A 22543-nucleotide genomic window follows, 5' to 3' on the forward strand; every position below is an offset into this window, starting at 1 on the left:
CCGTGCGCCCAGCTCATCTTTCTCAATGCTTCCTCCCAATGAAAATGAGGGTCAGGTGAAGCAATTTGCCCCTCTCCCGTGACACTTCTCTGGGCCTCTGAGTCTTTCAGTGAAGGCCTAAAAATCATTAGTGCTCTACACAGCCTGGAGAAGCCCTTTGTCACCAGCCTCCCTTGAGTGCTCCACATCACACAGGGACCCTGGGGGCAAGAGATTCTGAAAGGCAGAAGCAGCCTTGCTCTAGACCCTGTTCAGAGTGTTGTGATCCTCACAATGTCGAAGTCTATCCCAGAGGTTCAGTTCCAGCCCGGCTTGGCCCCAGCCACTTCCTCTTACCTAATCCACTCTTATCGAATTTCTTAGCCCAGCTGGGGAGGCTTGAAGATCTACCCAGGGTTTCCTTCCCCTCTGAGGCCCTGCTTTCTGCACTAGGTCCCATCAGGGGTCTTTGTGCCACCCCTGACAACTGTGAGGCCTTCCCCCTGCCCTGGAATTACTTACCTCTGCAGGTGATAGCCAATGCAGGAGAGTGGGGGGTGGGCACAGGGGAACAGGTGAGATGGACGTGTTAGTTAGTGTTAGTGAGAATTTAAGGTAACACTACGGGGCTGTGGCGCATGCCAGTTGTCCCAGCACTTGGAGGTGGAAGGAGGGGACCAGGAGTTCAAGCCAGCCTGAGTTACAAGAGAGCCTGTCTCACAAACAAACAAACAAAAGAAGGTAGTGAACACTTCAGCGATGGCTCAGAAATGGTCCCGAAAAGCAATTCAAAGGCCAGAGGGGCAGGAGCCTAGAGCAAGGCCTAAATGAGGCACCAGGAAGGAGTTCCCACGCTCCTACAGGGGACAGGTGCTCCAACCCCTCCCTCAGTGTCTCTCCTTACCCACTCCCTCTAGCCCTGGACCTTCCTGGGGGCCTCCTGGGAGCCCCTGCATATCTGCCTGTCTCCCTGGGATTAGGCTCCCTGTCTGTTTGAATGAATTTTGCAAGGGAAATCCCTGTCCCTTCCCAAAGCCCTACACCTGTCACCTGCAACGGATCTGGCCCCCACATCCAAGTTCCTCCTTTCTGTCTTGCCTGCAGCCATAGGCCTAGAAGAGAGTCTACAAGGGGAGGAGGGTGTTTCTGTTCCTCCTTCAAAGATTTCTGGACTCTTTGCTCCTTCTATCTCAGGCCCTAAGCCCACAGAACGAAGGTTTTATAGCCTTACCCATTGATGGTAGCCCCTGGACGGGTCCTGGGATTCCCAACTGTCACTGCAACGGAGGCCTGTCGTCTCCTACCAAATCCTGATGCCAGCCCCAAGAATGGCAAGCCACTTGAAAGACCTTTATTGAACAGGGGGTTTCCTCTTTTAAAAATACACACGGGTTGCCCAGCATGGTGGCACATGCCTGTAGTCACAGTTGGTTGGAAGGCTGAGGCTAGAACTCTGGCTGGAGCTCCAGGCCAACCTAGAGACCGAACAATGTAGTGAGACTCTGCCAAAAGAGCATTAAAAATGTTAAGTTGATAAAGGAAAATCAATGTAAGTAATAGTACAGTAGCTGTGGCAGAAGGAAGTCACAGGACTACATTGGGGAGTTGGCCTCGGGCATTGCTGATTGGAAAGCACTGCTGGCTGAAGGCCAAGCCGGCCCCCAGGGTGGACAGAGGAAGGACAAGGATGCCCCCTGCTGGGTGCACTGGAAAGCCGAGCCGCTGGAGAAAGGGGTGGAGAATCAGCCACTCCAGGAAGTCACTGGTAGATCTGTGTCATTTGTGATGCTGAGTTTGACATGTGGGAGCTGTGGGCTGCAGACAGGGAAGGAGCTCATGTTCAACAGCTGTCGTGGGGAGGGGTACAGGGTGGGGGTGGGGGCTAGTAGGTCCCAACTTCCCATGTTCACTACTTGTCAGTGTGGCTCGGGACTCATGGGGTGACTGGATTTCCTATCTGCTCACCAGAGAAATTCAGAACTTCTGAACTGAACGCATCTCTAGGAGTAGAGAGCTACCTGCCATGTACATCATTTTCCTACAGGATGCAGCAGGATTCAGGAATGGGGAGGCACACTGTGTGCTGTGGGCCAATGGCTGTCTTGCTCCTGACACAGAGATGGATCAGTTGGTACACCCTCTGGAATGGGTTTCTCACACACTACTCTATGCACCCAGCCAATTACCAAGTAGGTTTGTCTTATGATACTCACCTTCTTTTACACCTCATCTTTCTCATCTGTAAAGTGAGAATAATCCCACCTTACAGGGATGTCCCCAGCCTGCTGGGAAAAGGGGTGGGCCCAGGAGAAGCAACCAACCACTCCAGGAGGCTGCTGATACATGTGCCATATGTGATCCCATGTGAATTTGACATACGAGAGCTGTGGGGAAAGAACTCAACAACTACCTCCCAAGGATAGGTCCCAACTTCCCACACTCATGGCCTGACCTAGGACACCCCTCCTGCCTCAGTTTCTCCAGTGCTGGAAATGCAGGCATGCACCACTCTGCCTAGCCTCTTCTATTCCTCCTCAGTGCAGTTAGCCTCTGAATCCACGGGTCCTGCAGCTGTGGAGTCAACCAACCACAGATTAAAAAAATAAATAAGGTAAAAAGTGGCATCTGTACTAAAAAATGGAGACATGTTTTCTTGTCACTATTCTCTAAGAAATGCAGGGTAACAACTACTTACATGGCATTTACATCATATCAGGCATAAGTGATCAAGACATGGCTTAAAGAATGTGGAAGGTGTGGTAGTCGATATGCAAAAACTATACCATCTTTTGTAAGGGGTGTCTTTGGATTCTGGTGTATATGGGGAGTCCAAGAGTTAACACCCCATTGATACCAAGGGGCAATTTTATGTGCATTGGTGTTTTGCCATGGGTGTCGGGTTGTGAGCTGCCATGTGGGTGCTGGGAATTGAACCCAGGTCTTCTGGAAGAGCAGTCAGTGCTCTTAACCTCTGAGCCATCTCTCTAGCCTCCAGAACAATTTTATACATGCTATTCTTTCCATACGTCTTCACTGACTTACTCTATACACACACACACACACACACACACACACACACACACACACACACACACACTGCTGTTTGCATGAATCAGGAGCTGGACCCACTTTCCCAGAACAAGCTGAATTAGAGATGCTCCAAGCTGCCGTCTTGAAATCTGCTGTCTCCAAGCTGTCTGAATTCATGCAGTTATGAGCACTGGGGCTCAAATCATCAGCGAATGGCAGCCTCCCCTGAACATCTCAGCTTACCCTCCACAGCTGATGACACAGACAGAAGAGTGAGGACCCAGGGTTATTGCTCTGTCCAACTGGGCATCGGCTGGAACTCCACTGGCTGCTCCCTGCAGTGCTGAAGGTGGGGTGTGAGTGGAGGTGGGCACAAAGATGGAGCAGGAGCCAAGAAGACTCAAGTGCCCTCCGAAGCTGGTGTGGCTCACGTGTGTAACCTCAGAATTCAGAAGGCTGAGACAGGAAGATTACCACAAGTTTGCAGCCAGCTTGGGCTACAGAGTTATAGCCAGGCAGAGTGACACATTCCTGAAAACCTAACATGCAAGAGGCTGAAGCCGGAGGATCGCAAGTTTGAAGGCAGCCTTGCTACATAATAAGGCTCTGCCTCAAAACTAAATAAGTAAATAACTAAAAGTTCTCTAGAATTCTAGATGTTGCTTGTCCCCCTCCTCCCAATGCTCTGGACTACAGGAGAACCATCCGGAACTTCAGAGTGGAAAAGAACAGTCTCGAATACGGTTTTTTGTTTCTGTTTAAGTTGGTTTTGAGATAAGATATCTCTGTGTAACCCTAGCATAACCCTGGCCGTCCTGGAACTCACTATGTAGATCAGACTAGCCTTGAACTCACAGAGATCCACCTGCCTCTGGCTTCTCGGTGCTGAGATCAAAGGTGTGGGCCACCACTCCTGACCATATGTTTGGTCCACCCACATTTTTTCTTTTTTCTTTTTCTTTGTGTTTTTTGTTTTTGTTTTTGTTTTTTTTTTGATCTGAGGAAACCATAGCCTCCTGGTTCTGTGACTAGCAGGAAGCTAGTGATTACAGGAATATTTGGGAGAATGAGGACCAGACTCAGTCTACTCTCATGGAGCAACCCACCCCCAAAACCCACAAGGTAAGATGAAAGGGCTTCACTGAGAGATCCAGGCTCGCCTCCAAGACATCAGCTGTACAGGGACGGGGTGGGGAAGTGTCGGCTTAGCAGAAGCATGTGTGAATAAAACAGGGATTTTGCTGACAGCCAGCTCTATCTGAGTCAAAAGACAGAGCTGCCAATAAAATCGGACACTCTTTAGTTGCCGGATTGAAGCTGACTCTGAGCCTAGGGGTTCTCCATCTTGAAATTCCCTAAGTATCACCTACGAATGGGTGCTCCATATTCCCTGCTGCACCCAAGCCCTTCGAATCAGGACCTAGAATGAAAGAAGAGACAAGGCAGTGAGAGAGTTGGGACTTCTGTAGTTCTTCACTCTTTGGTGCCAGGAGCGGTCAGTGTCCTAGAACCGAGGAAGACTCTGCTCTGTTACTCTCTGCATTATAAGGCCACACCTGAAATACTTGTGGATTTCTGTCTAAGTTGCTTTACTGAAGGAAATGCATTAACTGGAAGGCATTTGGTAGAGATCAGCTAGGATGTAGGATGGACACAACATTTTGTTGGACCAGTATGGGAATCCCAAGTGCCTAGACGCTCCACCTTCATATGAAGAGTCTTATTCTCTGGGTCCCAAAGGCCAGAACTGGAGAAGAACTTTGGGTCTGGGAGTGTTTGGGGGTGTGCTTCCAGAGAAAACACTTCTAAAGTGGGAAACAAGTAAGGATGGAACAGAAAAAGAACTAATCAGTGATATGGTCACAACCCGAATGCCTCCAGAGGCAGTGTGGTCATTTGAACGAGATTGGTTCCTATGGGTTCATATATTTGCCTGCTTGGTCCTCAGTTGGAAAACTATTTGGAAGTAGTGAGAGGTGTGGCCTTGTTGGAGGAAGGGTGTTGCTGGGGGTGGGCTTTGGGGTTCCCAAGGCCCACACTAGACCCAGTGTGTCTGTCTCTGTCTCTCTCTTTTTGTCTTTTTGTCTCTACTCTTTTTCTGTCTGTCTGTCTGTCTGTCTGTCTGCCTGTCTCTCCTTCTGCCTACCTGTGGATCAGGATGTAAAGCTCTCAGCTATTGCTCCACCACCATGTGGGCTGTCATGTCCCACCATGATGATAACGGACCTACCCTCTGAAACTGTAAGCGAGCTTCTGATTAGATGCTTTCCTTAAAGAGTTGCCCTGGCATTGTGTCCCTTCCCAGTAATAGGACAGTGACTAAGGCAGGGAGCTCTGGGGTTGCTATGATCCCACTGACCTAGCCCCTACTGAATAAAGAAAGGTTTTATCTTTGAGAGGGGTCTGTTTGGCAGCTGAAGGAAGTGTCTGGGGAGAAACTCAAGACAGGATCCCTCAGCAGCCAACACTCCTGGCAACTTAGTCCTAAAGACAAGATTGAGGGTCCACCTGCAGTGTCTCTGCATGGCTCGGACCACGCCCTTCACAGAGCAAGTTCATTCTACCAGGACCAACTGCTTTAGAGTGTTGGCCTTTTTCTCTGGGAAACTTACAAAATGTAAATGGGATGAGCTGTAGGCCCCACTACCACAGTCAGATCCTGGTGTCACAACAGATACTCATTATCTGCCCCTGTCCTTTCTGTACCATTTTGGGTCTCTTTACCTTCAGTGTGCACTGCCGCCGCTGGTCTAGGTGGGTTGTCTTTCCAACCATGCTGCTACACATGCCTGTTTTCCATCAGAATCAGCCAAAGGAGCATCAGGAGACAGCCCAGGAGAGCCCCTAGATACCAAATATAGTTCCCTTCTCCATTACTTAATGGCATTCCAAAGGATGGGGGTCAGTTACCCCTGCCAGCAAGTGACTCCTGGTCTGGCTTACTGGTCTCTTTGCACAAGGATTCTAGATAGACAGCAGCACTTTTTATGGGGATTTTATTCTGTTCCCTTGGGGAGCTAATCCCCACTCTGAAGCCAAATTCTCTGAACACTGGAGTTCCTACCTAGAACTGTAGGAACACAGGAAACGATAGATAAATAAGGTCATTCATATCTCCACCTCTGGTTTCCTAAGACTTTATACTCCACGTGTTCAGCCATGGTACCGTATAATGGATATTAATTAGGGTGCATACATTCCCTGTATCCCAGAGGCTCATCTTATTAGCACTTTACTTGGAGAGGCAAGTCCATTCTTGTCTCAACCCATAGCATCTGGGTGGTGAATTGTGCAACAGACCAGAAGACCCTGAGATCATGTGCTACTTTTGCTATAAAGTAGCTGTTTATAGTAGCTACACTGTTCTTTGGAATATTATTTTAATATGTGTTACATTTGTTTAACAGTTTTAATGATGCAAAGGGGTTTTTGCATTCTTTTATGTTGCATTTGTTTAACTCTGTGAAGCTGTGTTACTTTGCCTGTCTAAAACACCTGATTGGTCTAATAAAGAGATGAACAGCCAATAGTGAGGCAAGAGAAAGGATTGGTGGGGCTGGCAGGTAGAGAGGATATATAGAAAGAGAAAAAGAGGGATAGGAAAGCAAGAGAGATCAAAGAGTGATTAAAAGAAGGGACCAGCCACTCACTCACACAGCCAGCCATGGAGTAAGAGTGAAAGTAAGATTACAGAAGCAAGAAAAGATAAAAGCCCAGAAGCAAAGGATCATTTAAGCTACGAAAGGCTGGCAAGAAACAAGCCAAGTTAAGGCCAGGCACTCATAAGAAAGAATCAGCCTCCGTGTGTGATTTATTTGGGAGCTGGGTGGCAGGCCCCCCAAAGAGTAAAAGAGTCAGAGAATAAAAAACACCCAATCACACCTTGACAGCAAGTCCACACTTTCTAAGCATCTCACACAGTGGTCTTTCGGATGGAAAGCTAACTCCATATCCAGGACATATGCACTTTGAGTCAAGTGAGATACCAACTCTTCTAGAACAAAACAGGTGCAGCATAGTCAACTTGTTACCATATGACAGGCCGATTCTTGGGTTTGGGAGGTAACAGAGAGGTCAGTCCACCCCAACCATCACTTATATGCCCGTGCACAGCCTCCACCTAGGTCACCACGGCCGTTCATGTGACCATTGTGCCATACATGCAGGTCCTCCCATCTACTTGGTTGTTGGATGTCTCCTTGGTGCTGGTTCTCTTGAGTGGACACTAGCATGTGATACACAGATTTTCCCACTTCATACCCATTGCCATAGATTCAACACCTCCCTATTCCCTAGACTTTCTTGCTCTTCATCCTCATTTGCCGCAGCTTGTAAGCCTGTACAGGTTTTCACGTTAGACCTCTGTACAGGAAGGCTATGATGATAACGCAATCTCCAGGCAGGTTTATCTTCAGTATCAAGATGGACACTATATCTAGTATTTAGCTTTCATGCTTGCTCTAGTCTTCAGGTAGTCAGTACTCAAACACACACACACACACACACACACACACACACACACACACCCCTCTGAAGAAGTCGGAAAATTACAACTGCATGGCCAGAGTGCTGTGGGAGCCTTTCTCTTGGAAACATGGCCACGAAGTCGATGTCTTAGTCACTGTTTCTATTGCTGTGAAGAGACACCATGACCACAGCAACTCTTATAGAGGAAAAAGCATTTGATTGAAGCTTTCTTACATTTCAGTGGTTTAGTCCATTGTCATCATGGTGGGGAGCATGGTGGCATGCAGGCAGACATGATACTGGAGAACTACCTGAGAGTTCCACATCTGGGTCCACAGGCGACAGGAAGAGAGAGACACTTGGCCTGGCTTGGGCCTTTTCAAAGCCCACCCCCAGGGACACACTTCCACCAAGGCCACACCTCCTAATCCTTCTCAAGTAGTGCCACTTCCTGGTGACCAAGCTTTCAAATATGTGAGCCCATGGGGGCCGTTCTTATTCAAACCTCCACAGTCGAGTTCTAGATGTAAAAATGGAATCAGGTTTAGAAATTGGACAGCATGTATAGCTCTGTCTCTTGGTCTTTCATCAGTTACTTTGGTTTTAAAATTTTTATTCGTGCATCTCTCGCACATTTTAAAACTTACTTTGTGTGTGTGTGTGTGCGCGCGTGCGTGTATGTGTGTGCTTGTGGGCATGGGTGTGTAAAGATGTGTGTGTGTAGGTCAGGGGACAACTTGTGGGAGGGGGTTCTCTCCATCTCTCCTTCCCAGGATCAATCTCAGGTCATCAAGCAGCAGGCATCTTTGCCTGTGGAGCCATCTCGATGGCCTTATTAGCATATCTTGACAGTACCCAAAAGATGGGCTTTAAGATGGCAGTTTCATACATGTAGATAATATACTCTGTTCACATTCAGCCGCCATTATCCCCTCTTCCATCTTCCCTCCTACTGGTCCCCTCCCCCTCCCAAATAGTCCCTCTTTGGCTTCCATGGCTTTTTTAAAATCTAGACTCCTGTGATGGCTCATTTTGCTTGTCATCTTGACTGCATCTGGAATTAACTAAAAGCAAGCTGCTGGGCACTCTGGTGTGGGATTTTCTGAATCAGATTAGTTAGAGCAGGAAGACCCACCCTAAATCTGGGCCACCCCTTCTGGCAAGAGAAGCTTTGCCTTGCCTGCTGGCCCTCACTTGCTGACAGATCCATCTACCCTTTGCTGTGGCATTCCTTCACCAATTTTAGGACCAACATATCCAGGATTTCAACATAGACTGAATACCAGCAGCTCTCCAGGACTCCTTCAGGCCTTCAGTGCCAGATCAGGACTGCCAGGCAGACTGGCACTGGATTCCTGGCCTCCACAATGTGAGACAGCCATTGTTGGACTACCACATCCCAGTAAGACAATCCATTCTTTCGGTCTGATTTTTTAGAGAACCCTAGTACAATTTCTCATGTGAAAGAAAATGTGACATTTGTCTTTGAGTTTGGCTTACTTTAATAAACATTATGATCTTAAGCTATATTCATTTTCCAGAAAAGTGACATAACTTCATTATATATCACTCACTTGCTCATTCATTCATTCTTATTCCTTTTGGTTTTTCAAGAACAGGGTCTCACTATGTAACTCTGGCTGATCTGGAACTTACTATGTAGACCAGAGTGGCCTGGATCTTACAGAGATCCACCTGCCTCTGCCTCCCAAGTGCTGAGATTAAAGATGTGTGTCATCATACTTAGCTTGTTATTACTTTTCTTGGTGATGGTTATCCTAACTTGGGTAAGATAGAATATATTTCTGGTTTGCTTTTTCCTGCTGGATAACCTTTTTGAGTATTTTTTTCTATTTTAATAATTTTTAAACTATTTACTTTTAAAGATTTGATTTTATGTGTATGAGTGTTTGTCTAAGTGTACATATGTGTACTATGTGTGTGCCTGAGGTCACACAGAGTACACATAGAAGCTAGAAGAGGGTTTCTCTGTGTAGTTTTGGTGCCTGTCCTGGATCTCGCTCTGTAGACCAGGCTGGCCTTGAACTCACAGAGATCCTCCTGGCTCTGCCTCCCAAGTGCTGGGATTAAAGGTGTGTACCACCACCCCTGGCTACTTTGGGCATCTTTAAACAACAAGGAAATGGCACCAAATGGCACCAAATGGAATGCCAATGATAAACTACCAAGTTTAAGAGAGGAAAGGCAAGAAAAGGAAGGAAAAGCCAATTTCACTTAAGAATATCCTTCACAAAGCAATAACCATTGTTAAATTAAACTAACTCATGACTCATGCATTTCTTTCTAATATTCTGAGTGACTGAATGCAAAGTCTCTCCCTCACACAGGAGCCCACTTGTCCTTTTGGTGAAATCACTTGAGTGACCGGGTTATGAACTGAACTAGCCACCTTCACTGTGGTAGATTATTCCCACTTGAAGAATAACTGACATAAAGCTACTGTCATGCAGACTTGACCGCTTGGCAGATGTTTGCTCAAATGTGAGCCACGTGTCTCTGTCACAGTGAGGAAGACTGACATCTGTCACTAATGATAAAAATCTGACCTCTCAAGTAAAAATAGGATTTGGAATAACCTGTTTGCACCATATTATGACCTTGATTGATTTCCAAGGGCTTAAACTGTTTCTGGTATTACCAAATATGATTAACATACTGCATAATTAAATGTAACAATATTTGGAAATATGTGTACATCAGTAAATCAACATTTTCATACTAACCAAAGTAGGGTGTTACAAAATCATCTAAGTGTAAAGTGCCATTCCAAGAACAAGATGGACAGTGACTTCAGTGTCAAGTACCAAAGCTCCACTGATACAGTAATAATGGGGTGCAAGCTTTTTTGGTTTTTTGTTTGTTTGTTTATTTTGCTTATTTATTTGTTTGTTTATTTATTTATTTTGAGACAAGGTTTCTCTGTGTAGCCCTGACTGTCCAGGAACTCGCTCTGTAGACCAGGCTGGCCTTGAACTCACAGAGATCCACCTACCTCTCTCTGCCTCCCAAGTGCTGGGACTAAAGGCGTGTATCACCACCGCGAAGCTAGTAATGTTTTATAGTCTGCATGGCAACTTCCATTTAGTACTCATTGAGATTTGATGTAGTACAAAAAATAGCCACAACGATCTGAAAGACTACTAAAATACTCTTCTATTTTTCCAACCACATATCTGCATGATGCCAGATTTTCTTTATATATTTTGACCGAAGGAACACAGTGCCAGCAAAAGTAAGACTCCAGCTGTCTCCCATAAAGCAACGTGCAAGAGAGTTGTAAAAATGTGAAACTGGCCAGGCATAGTGGCACGTCTTCAATCACAACACTGGGGAGGCAGAGACAGGCAGGTCTCTGAGAGTTCGAGGCCAGCCTGATCTGCAGAGCTAGTTCCTGGAAAGCCAGGTAGGGCTACACAGTGAGATCCTGTCTCAAAAGAAAAAAAAAAAAAAAAAGAGAAACTAAATCGGGAATAGTAGCATACACTTGTAATCCCAGCTGAAGCAGGAAAACTGAGTCCAAGGAGAGCCTTGGCAACTCAGTAAGACCCCATCTGAAATAAATAAAGCCAAGCTACTTTTTAAAAAACTATTTTAAAACAAATACATTTATTTTCATAAAAATATGCTCTTTGTTCACCTGCAATGGAAATGTAATGTCCTTAAAAAATAATATTTTATAAATTCCTGCCTTCTTTTTAATATGGCAATATATCAATAACTATGACCCACACAAACAAAAGTTTTTTGTTGACCTCAATTTTTTTTTATGTCTGTGTTGTGTTGCCAAGATTGGTCTTGAACTCCTGGACTGAAGTGGTTTCTCTACCTCATCCTCTCAATCTGGAAATCTGAAACTAAAATGCTTGAGAAGCCATGGCACAACTGAGCTACAATGTACCATAGCCAGCTAGCTTGCCCAAAGGCTGTTATGATATCACCATGTTCCATAGATCTACTGGTTGGAACCCCTCACTGGATGCTCTTCATATTAGCTATGGCAACAGCTGGCTTCTATTATTTCAAAAGGCCAGTTCTGGAAGGGCCTTTTTGTGGCCTAGGAAGGACAGCTCACACTGAGAAGAAGCTCCTCGATACTGGCCTCCTTCCCACCAGAAGTTCCTTGTTGCTTTGATACCTAGGTGTTGTCTGAGTCTCCTTGCCAAACTTAAATAGGCTCCTAGCCATACCCAGAATACCACTGTAGCACCCCACTCTCAGTGTTTTGAAGCCTTCTTCCATGGTAGTTCTGGCATTCCATTTTACTCTGATGTTTCTCCAATCTCCCAAGGTCTTTGTCAGGGTATAAAATCCTGCCTCATAGGACAGTGCTTCCATAACGATAGACTCCCTGACTCAATACTGTGTTCAGTCCTTCCCACAGCCCACTAACCTATACCTCTGTCTCTGGCTCCTGCCAATACGCGTTGATTTCACTCTACCTATTGGTCTTGTAGATGGGGAGACAGAAGCAACGTCCTTTGGTGTTGGAGAATATTATTTTAAGATGTGTTACATTTGTTTATGCTGCGGAACATTTAATGATGCAAAGATGTGTTGCAGTCTTTTATGTTGCATTTGTTTAATTCTGTGGAGCTGTGTTATTGTGCCTGTCTAAAAAACACCTGATGGTCTAATAAAGAGCTGAACAGCCAATAGCAAGGCAGGAGAAAGGATAGGTGGGGTTGGCAGGCAGAGAGAATAAATAGAAGGAGAAATATGGGAGGAAAAAGAAGAAAGAGCAAGAGAACAAGGAGAGGAGGATGTTAGGGAGCAGCCAGCCAGCCACGGGGTAAGACTGAAAGTAAGATTACAGAAGGAAAAGGAAAAGGCCCAGAGACAAAAGGTAGACGGAATAGTTTAAAGTTAAGAAAAGCTGGCTAAAAACAAGCCAAGCTAAGGCCAGGCATTTATACTTAAGAATAAGCCTCCATGTGTGATTTACTTGGCAGCTGGGTGGTGGCCCCCCAAAGAGCAAAATCAAACGGCACTTTGGTGCCTCCCTAGGGACAGTTCCCAAAGACAGCAGCAGCAGGGAATCATCCACAGCCAATAAGCCAGCAGCTGGAGGAAGGGTATTGTCTATCCCATGGAAAACCTGGCTGGTACCTTACAAATTCCACTGCAGAGACAAGATTTGGCTGTGCTACCAAGCAGAGAAGAGCACCCCAGCCCTGGAGGCAGTAAGACTTAACTGAATTCTAGTTATGTGACCTTGGGTAAGACCTTAACCCTCTTCAAGCAGTTTCTTCTACAAAATAACTACCGATAAATTGTGAATACTTATGACCGTCACATCCAAGGCCACAGGCTGCTGCTTGGATTGCTTTGAACTTTTCCCGAGGCTGGCGGGGCTTCTTCAGGGCGCAGAGGCAGTCACTTAAGGGATGCTGCAGAGTGCTCCACAGGGATGTTGTATAAGAGGCTCTGGGGTGGTTGAGGATATTCACCAAAGATGGCCTTTCGGGTCCTTTCTGTCCCCAAACTTGCTTGATTCCTGAGTTCCTGCCTAACCTTGGTGGGGGAGAGGCACTTAGAAAAGCATATTCACTTTCAGGCCACTAGGGGGCCATTTAGTTGCCGGCAACAGGAATACACTAATGGTTTCTTAATGGCTCAGGCACCAGGGAGATCAGGCTCAATTATATCTGAAAGCATTTTGAGTTCCAGGGGTAAAAGACACTATGTAAATCCAGATAATAAATAGTGCTTATTGACGACAGGTTAAAGAATCTGGCACCGTTTCATTTGGGGAAGAATAGGAGAGGAATTGAATAAGGGCTTCAAGTACATCATTGTTTAGAATAAAAAAAAGAGTGACATGTTATTTTCCTACTCTGCTGGGAAGCAAGCAACAAAAGGGAAGTGAAATTTGCAACAGAAATATGGAGAAGCAATATAGAATGCATTCCAGGAATGGAATCAAAGGGTCTTATGTGGGATCTTAGAGCATAATTCACCTTGGGATGGTGGTACGATCAATCCTACCAGGAAGGCCCAAGAACAACAGAGAAAAGAAACAACATTTGATGGCAATTCATAAATGTTAACTCTATAGGCCACCTTCAAGACTAGCTCTGGTGGCACTGGGAGCAGGGTAGGGGAAAGTAGCTCTCTCTCTCTCTCTCTCTCTCTCTCTCTCTCACACACACACACACACACACACACCACCACCACCACCACCACCACCACCACCACCACCACCACCACCTATCAATCCATAGAAGCCAATAAACACTCCAAACTCCCAGTGTCCTTGTAACTTCTCAGAAAGTAAACGGGCAAGTTTTTCCTTGAAATAGCATGAGTGGGGCCATTTTGCTAGTGGCACAGTCCTATCTGAGCCTCCACCAGCACTGGATTAGAAGCTGCTTCTGCGCCTAGGGATGGGAGGATTGGGGAAAAGCTTGGGTAAGGAACGTCCAAGTCAAAGGCTCCTGGAAAAGAAGAGATGGAGAAGGCAGAGGGAGGCCTGCCCCACAGGGTCTGAAGCCAGCCAGGCCCTCCCTCGCAGAGGCCACAGAGAAGGTACCCCCCACTCCAACCTCATCAGTGCCACAGTCCTCCCTCCCATACACACTCACACCGGCAGTTCTCTCATCCATGCAGACACCCAGACTGTTCACAACGAGACAGTTTGGGGAACACAGGAAGATTCAAGCAGGAGGGCCCCAGAAATCACAGTGAATCCCACAGGGAGGGAAAGAAGAAGAAGAAGCAAAGAAGAAGGTGAAGGCATAGGGGAGGTGGTCACTGAGAATCCCTTCATACAGTGGGTTGTAGGCACCCAAAGGTCCGGAAGAACAAACACAAAGTCTAAAGTCTAGTAGGACAAACCTTAAATGGGAAAAGACAATTCTCTAGATCCTGGGGCTGGAAAAAAAAAAAAAAAAAAAAAAAAAAGGAAGGAAGGAAAAGAGAAAAAAATAAATACACTGAGAGATTGAGAGATGCCCTCCATCAGCTCAGTGCAGCCCCATGGGTACAATTCAAGGCCAACCCCGGGAATCAGAAGACCTAAGCAGGCCTGTTGTCTCAGATTAAGGTGGCAGGCGAGTCTAAGGAACAAACTTTGACTCTGTCCCTGAGGCTCACGGCAGCCTGACTCAGGAGTCCTAAGAGGACCCAAACGGGCAAGATTCGTGTGGTCTCGGAGTCCAGCCCAAAAGGAGAAAAGAATCGCGACAGACAGCGGTGTCGTTCTGCGCGCCAGGTTTCCGACCTGAACCGACTCTTTGGGGTGAAGGGATCTGGGACACCACTACACCCCCTCCTCGAGAGGTAGCTGGAGATCAAGAGCTTAATGTCAGCCCCATTTCGGAGGCCTAAGGGACCTGGGCCTGGTTGGCCCTACCACCTACCACCTCCTAGCCTGGGGCGACGTGAAGAGAAGCCTGAGTTGACAGCTCTCCCTCCGCCCTGCTGGTCCACCCCGCCGCCTCCCCGTTCCGCACTCCCTTCGGCAAAACGCTGTTTCCCTCTTTAAAGCTGCGGTCCGTCGCCCCTTTAAGGCCCAGCCTCCCTTAACTCTCTCTTAACTGGGCGTCCCCAGGGGGCCCGCGACGCTCGGCCGCAGCCGCCTCCCCCCCAAGAGGCACTTCCGGGCCTCGGCATCGCCCTTTTAAGAGGCAGGCCCCCCGGGCAGCGCCCGGCCCCGCCCCCTGCACCGGCGCGCCCCGCGGGGGAGCCGGGCTGGTGCCGGAGTGCGCGGTCCGCGCGGCCACTGGAGACCAGGCGGCCGGCGGCTGGGCAGGCGGCGGCAGCGGATGGGGACTCGGAGTCGGGCGGCTGTGGCTGTGGCGGCGGCCGGGAAGCAGCTGGCGGGCCGGCGGCGGCGGCGGCGCTGGCGGCGGTGACGGGCCCCGGCGGCGGCGGCGGCGGCGGCGGCGGCAGCAGCAGCGACGCGGTGGCGGGCTGCGGGCGGGCGGCGTGAGGAGCAGCGGCGGCGGAGCGCGGGGCCGCCGGGAAGCTAGGGCGCCGGGACGCCCCCTGCCCAGTCCTCGCAGGCCGTCAGGCCCCCTCCAGCCGGGGCCGTGGAGCACCGGGGCAAAGGCCGGGGCCCCCCCATGAAGGAGCGCGACGCGGCCCCGGCCGAGCGGGGCAAGCCGGCCACCTACACCGGGGACAAGAAGGCGAAGATGGCGGCCAAGACCAACAAGAAGTGGGTCCGGCTCGCCACGGTGTTCGCCTACGTGCTCTCGGTGTCGCTGGCCGCCATCGTACTGGCCGTCTACTACAGCCTCATCTGGCAGCCGGTGGGCGCCGGGACCTCGGGGGGAGCCGCCGGCCCGCCCCCCAGCGGCTCCAACACCACCGGCCCGTCTGGGACTTCGGGGGCGGCGGCGGGGCCCAACACCACCAGGTCGTCCCGCCGCGAGGCGCCACGCGACCCTCCCCCGCTGCAGGCGGCGAGGCCGGCGCCCCCGGAACCCGCGGCAGACAACCGCCTAGCGGGGCCGCTCGAGCGGCCGCGGGGGCCGGACGAGGACGAAGAGGAAGCGGCCGCAGCGCCCGGGAGTCGTTGAACCTCTCCGCGTTGGGGGCGGTCGGGAATCTTCGTCCCCCCAAGCCCACAGGCAGGACTTTGCAGCAGGACCGGCTCCGGAGCCCTCCGGAGTGACCCCTACGCGAGCGAACGCCCCCACACACCTCAGCGACCGCCAGCTCGCCCCGGGAGCGGGGAACGCACAACCGGATCTTCTGCCAAGGGACCACGATTCGCCGGGGACTCGGGGTTTGATCTTCCCAGCACCGTGCTGCGCCAGGGCCCTGAGCCATAAGGGGAGCTGGGGGTGGGGAGGTGGGGAGAGCCTAGCACCCAGCCCTTCTGCGCCGCTAGCTCTGGTGTATCCTAAAGCAGGGGGTGACTCGGGCGCCCCATCCCCAAGACTCAGGGGGAGGGGAGGGAGTTGTGTAGGGCTCTTTTTTTAATAAGCTAAAGCTCTCCGAAAGAAAAGAGCACCAAAAGTAGCGGAGCTCAGGTACGTCGACCTAGTTGCAGTGGCCAGACATGCGTTTAATTTATAGATCCCTGTATATAGTTGTTGACATATGCACTAGAAGCTATAATCACATAGAATTCTATGTATTTCCCCACACGCTGGGTAGCTACTGAATGGTGGGGTCCAGCAAGGGCTATTTGCTGGCGTCCAAACTGCACTTAGCCAGAAGGGCACAAACACAGCTTTTTTTCTTTTCCATCACCTGTTCCCTTTCTGGTTCAGAAAGCTAAGTTCCTGATGTTCTTACACAAGAGTATAATCATTCTTAGATTGCTACCGTGACGGTGGAGAAACCTTAGTAGTAGAAACAGTTTAGGAAGGGTGGGGAATGTGCTGACCCCCTCCGGTTCCCATCCTAGAGCTGCCACCAAAGTGGCTTCCTGCTGCTTCCCTGACCATCTGGATACACGCCAGGGGCACTGGAGAGGAGTGCTGTGTTTAGATCAGTCCCTTTCCCTCTCAGAATTCCTTTAGGAAGAGCAAGCCTTTTTAAGTACAGTGATTGGCAAGTGTTTTCTCTCATTCCTTTTCCGGCTCCTCAGTTATCTTATCTGGCTCCAGATCTTGTCTTATTCAATTTCTTGCCCTTCTAGATCTTGTCTTACTCATTTTTGCATTTCCTATTTTCTGAGCCTGAAACAACACAGCGGCTTGCCTTGCCGTCAGGACAAAATCCGTTTCGGAAACCAGAGCTCTGATGTGCTCTGGTTTTGAGTTACTGTATAGGACTCAAGCCTAGGAGTATGCTTAGACAGCCAGTGAAGAGACCAGCCATGGAAGACTGAATTGGCAGCTTGTCTCTCTCATTCTTGACAAACCTCCACTTAAATGCAGCAAGTTTTCTAGAGGTGGCGACAAATGTCAAGGGACGGGGACACACACACACACACACACACACACACACACACACACACACACACACAGCTCCAGGGCAGCAAGAATTCCATTTCTTCAATTTGGATTCCATTTCCTCTGCCACTTGCTTTTAGGCAATTGAATGTGGGTAGTGACAGAGATCAAATCCCTCAGTGTTTCCTTTTTGGGAAATGAGCTACTTAAAAAAGAAACAAACAGGAACCTTGCCCACCTTTGTCCTGAACTGTCTATCCAGTGTTCTGGCCTACCTTGTAGTTAGCTCTGATTCAGGTTTACAGGACAACAGTCTTGATTTAAGCCATGTCCTGTCCTGGGCAAGAAAGTAGCTACTAAGCTGGCTCGGCCTCCCAGCAGGCTGCCAACACCCCAAGGTGTCTGGGCTTAGAGATGTTTTCACAGCTGATGAGGACTTCAGTCATTAGGAGGCCCATGGGGACTTTCTAAATTTTTGATGAGAGACTGGGGGGAAGAAACATAAAATGTCACTTTATAACTTCAATAATAGCCTGTAATTTATATTTATGGTGTGAATTTTTAGTCCTATATTTTAATAATTTGTAAATTGATCTCTTATTCCAAGAATCCTCGGAACTCATGGGAAAATACCTGGGAGTCCATTCCTCCACCCCTCGTGACCCTGCTTTATGGACTGTTTAAATCCACTTTGGGATGAATCAGGGTCCAGCAAGACCACTCGTGGTCCAGCTGGCCTCTCGACTCTCCAAAGCCTTCACTGGAATTGGGACATTTTTCTCCAGCCCTAGCTGTGAACATGACCAGAGACATTATTTGTAATCCAGCCATTCGAGATCTACCTGTACTTTAAAAGTCCTGTATATTTTTTAAAAGTTTTATTTTTCAGGTGAACAAAAATACATTCTAAGAACTCTGCCTAAGCCTGTGTAAGTTGGTCGTTTCTCCTGCTGACTTCATGGAGAAGGAGTCTGTGGTCTCAGATGCAGTGGATGGGTGCTGATGAATAGGTTTAGAAGGAAAAAGCAATTGCCTTGCTCTTCTCAGGGCTGCAACTGAACAGATTAGAGAGGATGCAGGATCCATCTTAGTCAGGAAGCCAGTCTCCTGGGGCCAGAAGATGATGCCAAAAAGCTGGGGGGCAGACAAAAGTTCTATTCCGTCGTATCTTAGCAGATTTCTAGCAAAAGGACTAGAAGGTGTTGAGTAGTAAGTTGTAATCACAAACATTTAGCTGTCTGAGCTGAAGATACAGTTGCCTGCTCTCATCACATTCTCACCTGAAACTGTTGGCAAAGACAAAGGCATGCCTGATCTGTACTGCCTGGTGAGAACCGTCTCCCCAGGAACCAAGCTGCTAAGAGGTGTAGGCTGTTTCAAAGGTGAGGGTTTTTTCTCCCCTTAAAGCAAAAAAAAAAAAAAAAAAAAAAAGACATGTGGGTGAAAAGCATAAATATAAGGGATTAGTTATGCTGCAAAAATACATGGTACGAATTGAGCTCAGCTCATTACTAGACAATGGTGCCCAGTACAAATCCAGAGTGAGAAGCCAGTGTTGGTGGAGCCCCCTGTGGCCTGCACTTCTCAAGAGCTGTTAGGGGGTAGCCACTGTGCTTTTACTTCACCTTGTAGTCTGCAGGGAGGCCAGGAAAAAGTGCCGCCCTTCTTTTATTTCCCTCTTGAGCCTACACAATGGCTTTCTGTGAGAGGGCTTGGTAAGGCAGGAGTGAGTTCTGTGGCTTTTGACTCAGCCCCTCCTTCTGCAGATGGGGACGGGAGGCTTCTACAGCTGCACACAGCTTACCACATTGGCCAAAGACAGCAGTAGGTACATGGAGAGCCTGCTGGCTGATTAGAACAGGGCCCGATGGGATGGGAACAGGCGTCAGAAACAGCTTTCTTTGCAAATGTTCAGAAGGAGCAAAACTGCCCATGTTTTTAAGCCAGGAAGATCTGTGCAAAGGATGTTAGAGATTTTCTCCGCACTGGGACAATCCCTAGGTGTCTGTTTATATTGAAAGTTACCATGTGTATTCATTCCCTGGCAGCCTGAATTCGAAGGCAAAAAAGAAAGAAGTTTTGAAAGTATGGGGTCAGGAAGCCCAGTGGATAAGTTTGTATTTTTCTCTTTCCTCCATGGATTCTCAGGCACAAAGAAGTGTTCCTCAGAAGCCTGAGGCAGCATTATTTCCCCCTCTAACAGCTACGTGGTTTGGCACCATGGTTTGGGAAGCTTTTCTGTCTACCTTGTTTTTCAGTCTTCCCTGGGGAATTGTAAGCCGGTGTGTTCTGTAGTCGAGTATTTATATCCTGTTTTGAAATGCAGGAGGCAGAGAGTCTACCTGTTCCTGCACGCTGCTCTGAGGAGCGCTGGAAGGTTGGTGGCTTTAGGGCCACTGCAGCTGTTTAGAAGAGTGATAATTGTCCTCCCTTCCTGTCTGCAGAAAAGGGAGGTACTTCTGCAATTGCAGTTCCGTAACAAAAGGGCCACAGCTGGACTGTTTAATTGGCCTCCCTCTGGATAGGAAAGGGCCGCCTCGGCTTCGCTCATTTCTCAAGACCAGTGCCAACTCAGTGCCTGGCACGGAGCACTGGGTCCTCAGAGTCTGTCGATCGCCGGGGTGGCCACCACGATGGATGTGATGACACGTCGTCGTGGTGTGGATGCAGCAGGAGCTTTTCGGCCCATTCATTGTCCTCTCGGCCCCAGCCTTAATGTAGAGCCACAAAACCAGTTGCACTGGGGACAGTCTTTTGGTCACATCTGTTTCCCTCACAGACATGGCCTGTGCTTTTCTGCTGCAGAGAGCCTCTGTTATGGTTTTTGTTCCCTCCCATAGCTCATCAAACAAACCAACCAAGCCTGTCTTCGCCACTCACCCCAACCCTATTAGGACGTCAGAACAAACTCGGCCCTTAGTGATTCCTCTTGCACGGGAGTCACCTGGTCAGTCACGAGCACCTTCGCGGAGCCGGTTCCTGTGGTCCTATCCAGTTCTGGAGGCCTTGGTTAAACTACAAGAAAGAAAATGACCACACACTTCTTGCCTATGGCTATCACGCTCTATTGCCTAAAGAGCCCCATTTTCCTAATTTCAGTCATTAGTTTTTATACCAGCAGCAAGACTCTGTTTAATATCCTCGGGAATATTTTCCACAAATCATTGCCATTAAATTAGTATTTATTGAGTGCCTAGAGTGTGCCAAGGGAACATCAAAACTCTCAAAACAAACTTGTCACCAAAAAAAGCTCCGTTCATCAGAAATGATTTCTTCTTAAATATACCTTCTCCCTCAGTACTCATAGCCACTAGATAAGATCTCTCCCCTTGTGTCCTAGAAGCCATCTGTCCCCTTAGGTGCCTGCTGGGAAGTATCAAGTTAAAGAAACAGGGCTGCAGAGATGGATCAGCACTTAAGACCACTTGCTGCTCTTCCAGAGGACCCAGGTTCCTTTCCCAGCACCCACCATAATGGCTAACAATTGTCTGTAACTCCATTTCCAGGGGATCCCCCACCCTCTTACGGCCTCCATGGGCACCAGTCATGAACATCGTGCACACAGGCAAAACATGCACATACAAAATAAATTATGTATTTTTAAAAAAAGTTACTGGAGCCCATATCTGAGGTGCAGTCATCTCAGGGCATGACCAGGACCTGGGTGTGGAGGCAGTGTGCTCTCAGAAGTGACCACTGAACAGGAAGTTAAGAAACCTGACAACTCTTCAGTAGCATTGGAAAAGACCTGGGCCTCTTCTGCCAACCAAGTCAGGTATCAGGAGAGCAAAGGAGAGTAGTGGATGTGAAAGGTCTTTAAGGCCTTGGGAATAGAAGGACGGTACACACACATGAAGTAATATATTTTCAAGGGAGTAACCATTCCCATATTATAAAAAAATGATGCATGGAAGGAAATGTGAAGGGGAGGCCAGCAAACATGACACTAACTCCCAGATCAAGAGCATCAGCAGCACCTGAGAAGTGGGTGGAACTGTGACACCATGCGCCACATCCCAGACCAAATGAGCCACTGTCGCAGAAAGTGGAGACAGGCCTTTTGTTTAAAACCAGCTTTCCAGCCAGGCTGTGGTGGTACATGCCTTTAATCCCAGCACTCCGGAGGCAGAATCAGGCAGATCTCCGAGTTTGAGGTCAGTCTGATTGATCTACAGAGTGAGTTCCAGGAGGGCCAGGGCTACAGAGAAAGCCTGTCATGAGAAACCAAAAATAAATAAAACAGAAAAATAACAAACAAAAACCCAGATTTCCAGGTGATTCCAACGCACACTAAAGTTGGAGAGCTGGCCCAGCCTTGCCCTCTGAGTCTGTAGCTTGGGGATCTTTATGTTTTGCCAGCTGGTTATCAATGTGACTTTGGGGCCCTTTTGCTTCATTGGAGCCAGCTGCCCTGCTTGAGGGAGAGGAAACACTATGTCTCCAGAGTTTGTAAGAAAAAGGAAAAAGCCTACACTGTCCATTATTTTTGACAGATTGCCCTGGAGAGCTTGTTAAGATGGAGGGAGGCTTGCCAGCCCCCTCCCTGTGCCTCAAAGGTGCTGATGTGTTTGCTTCACCTCCTGCCCCGGGGCCTGCTGCTTCTCCAACCAGTCCTTAAAAGGAGCAGTGGGTGCCACGCTTGTCCTTTCTGGTGCCAGGTCTGCATTATTTCACCTCCCTGGCGTCGAGTGGATGCTTAATGAGAGCCGTGACGTAGGCGCAGCAGGCCTGAGAGAAAGCAGCCACAGTCTGGCCTTTCTGCTAGCTGTCCTCTTCACCATTCCCAGCCCTGAAGTTTGCCTCTGTGGGGAGGCCATGGTTACCCGATCTGTCCTTCCTCTGTAGCCCAGATAATCCTGACTCGGAAGGAGATGCTGGTGGACACTGATAAATGACTCAGTGTGAAAGGGTGGTACCTTTGTTTTTCTCTATTCTCTTGACAACCCCTGCCCACGTTTAGCCCCACCTCCAGAAAAGACAGTCCATATGGAAAATTTTGCCATTTCTTGGTGTTTTTAAGGGCCAGTGCTATCTTTTCCTGTAATTCTTGTTTCTGAGGGCAGAACCGGGGCTGGAGTTAACTAGTGGTCAGATCTTCCAAACTTGTACGTTGTTTTAAATAGCTGAGGTTGGCCGTAAGAAAAGCAGTCATTTGCTCATCTGGGTAGCAGGACTTCCTTCCGGGAGACTCCGAGGAA

The 22543-nt window shown here is 48.5% G+C and overlaps 1 protein-coding gene across 1 annotated transcript; it reads left to right on the forward strand.

The window, feature by feature from the left end:
- The first annotated feature begins 15404 nt into the window (after positions 1 to 15404).
- Inafm2 (InaF motif containing 2) lies at positions 15405 to 18268 on the forward strand. The gene has a single exon (XM_036184522.1). It carries the CDS (start codon positions 15561 to 15563, stop codon positions 16017 to 16019), a length of 459 nt encoding a protein of 152 aa, XP_036040415.1. The 5' UTR covers positions 15405 to 15560; the 3' UTR covers positions 16020 to 18268.
- Positions 18269 to 22543: the final 4275 nt, after the last annotated feature.

The sequence above is a fragment of the Onychomys torridus genome, chromosome 4 (genome assembly GCF_903995425.1).
Source record: "Onychomys torridus chromosome 4, mOncTor1.1, whole genome shotgun sequence".
Taxonomy (NCBI): Eukaryota; Metazoa; Chordata; class Mammalia; order Rodentia; family Cricetidae; genus Onychomys; species Onychomys torridus.

What these genes read in the sequence shown, in the direction of transcription:
- Inafm2 (XM_036184522.1), top strand. Translation starts at nt 15,561, where the DNA reads ATGAAGGAGCGCGACGCGGCCCCGGCCGAGCGGGGCAAGCCGGCCACC.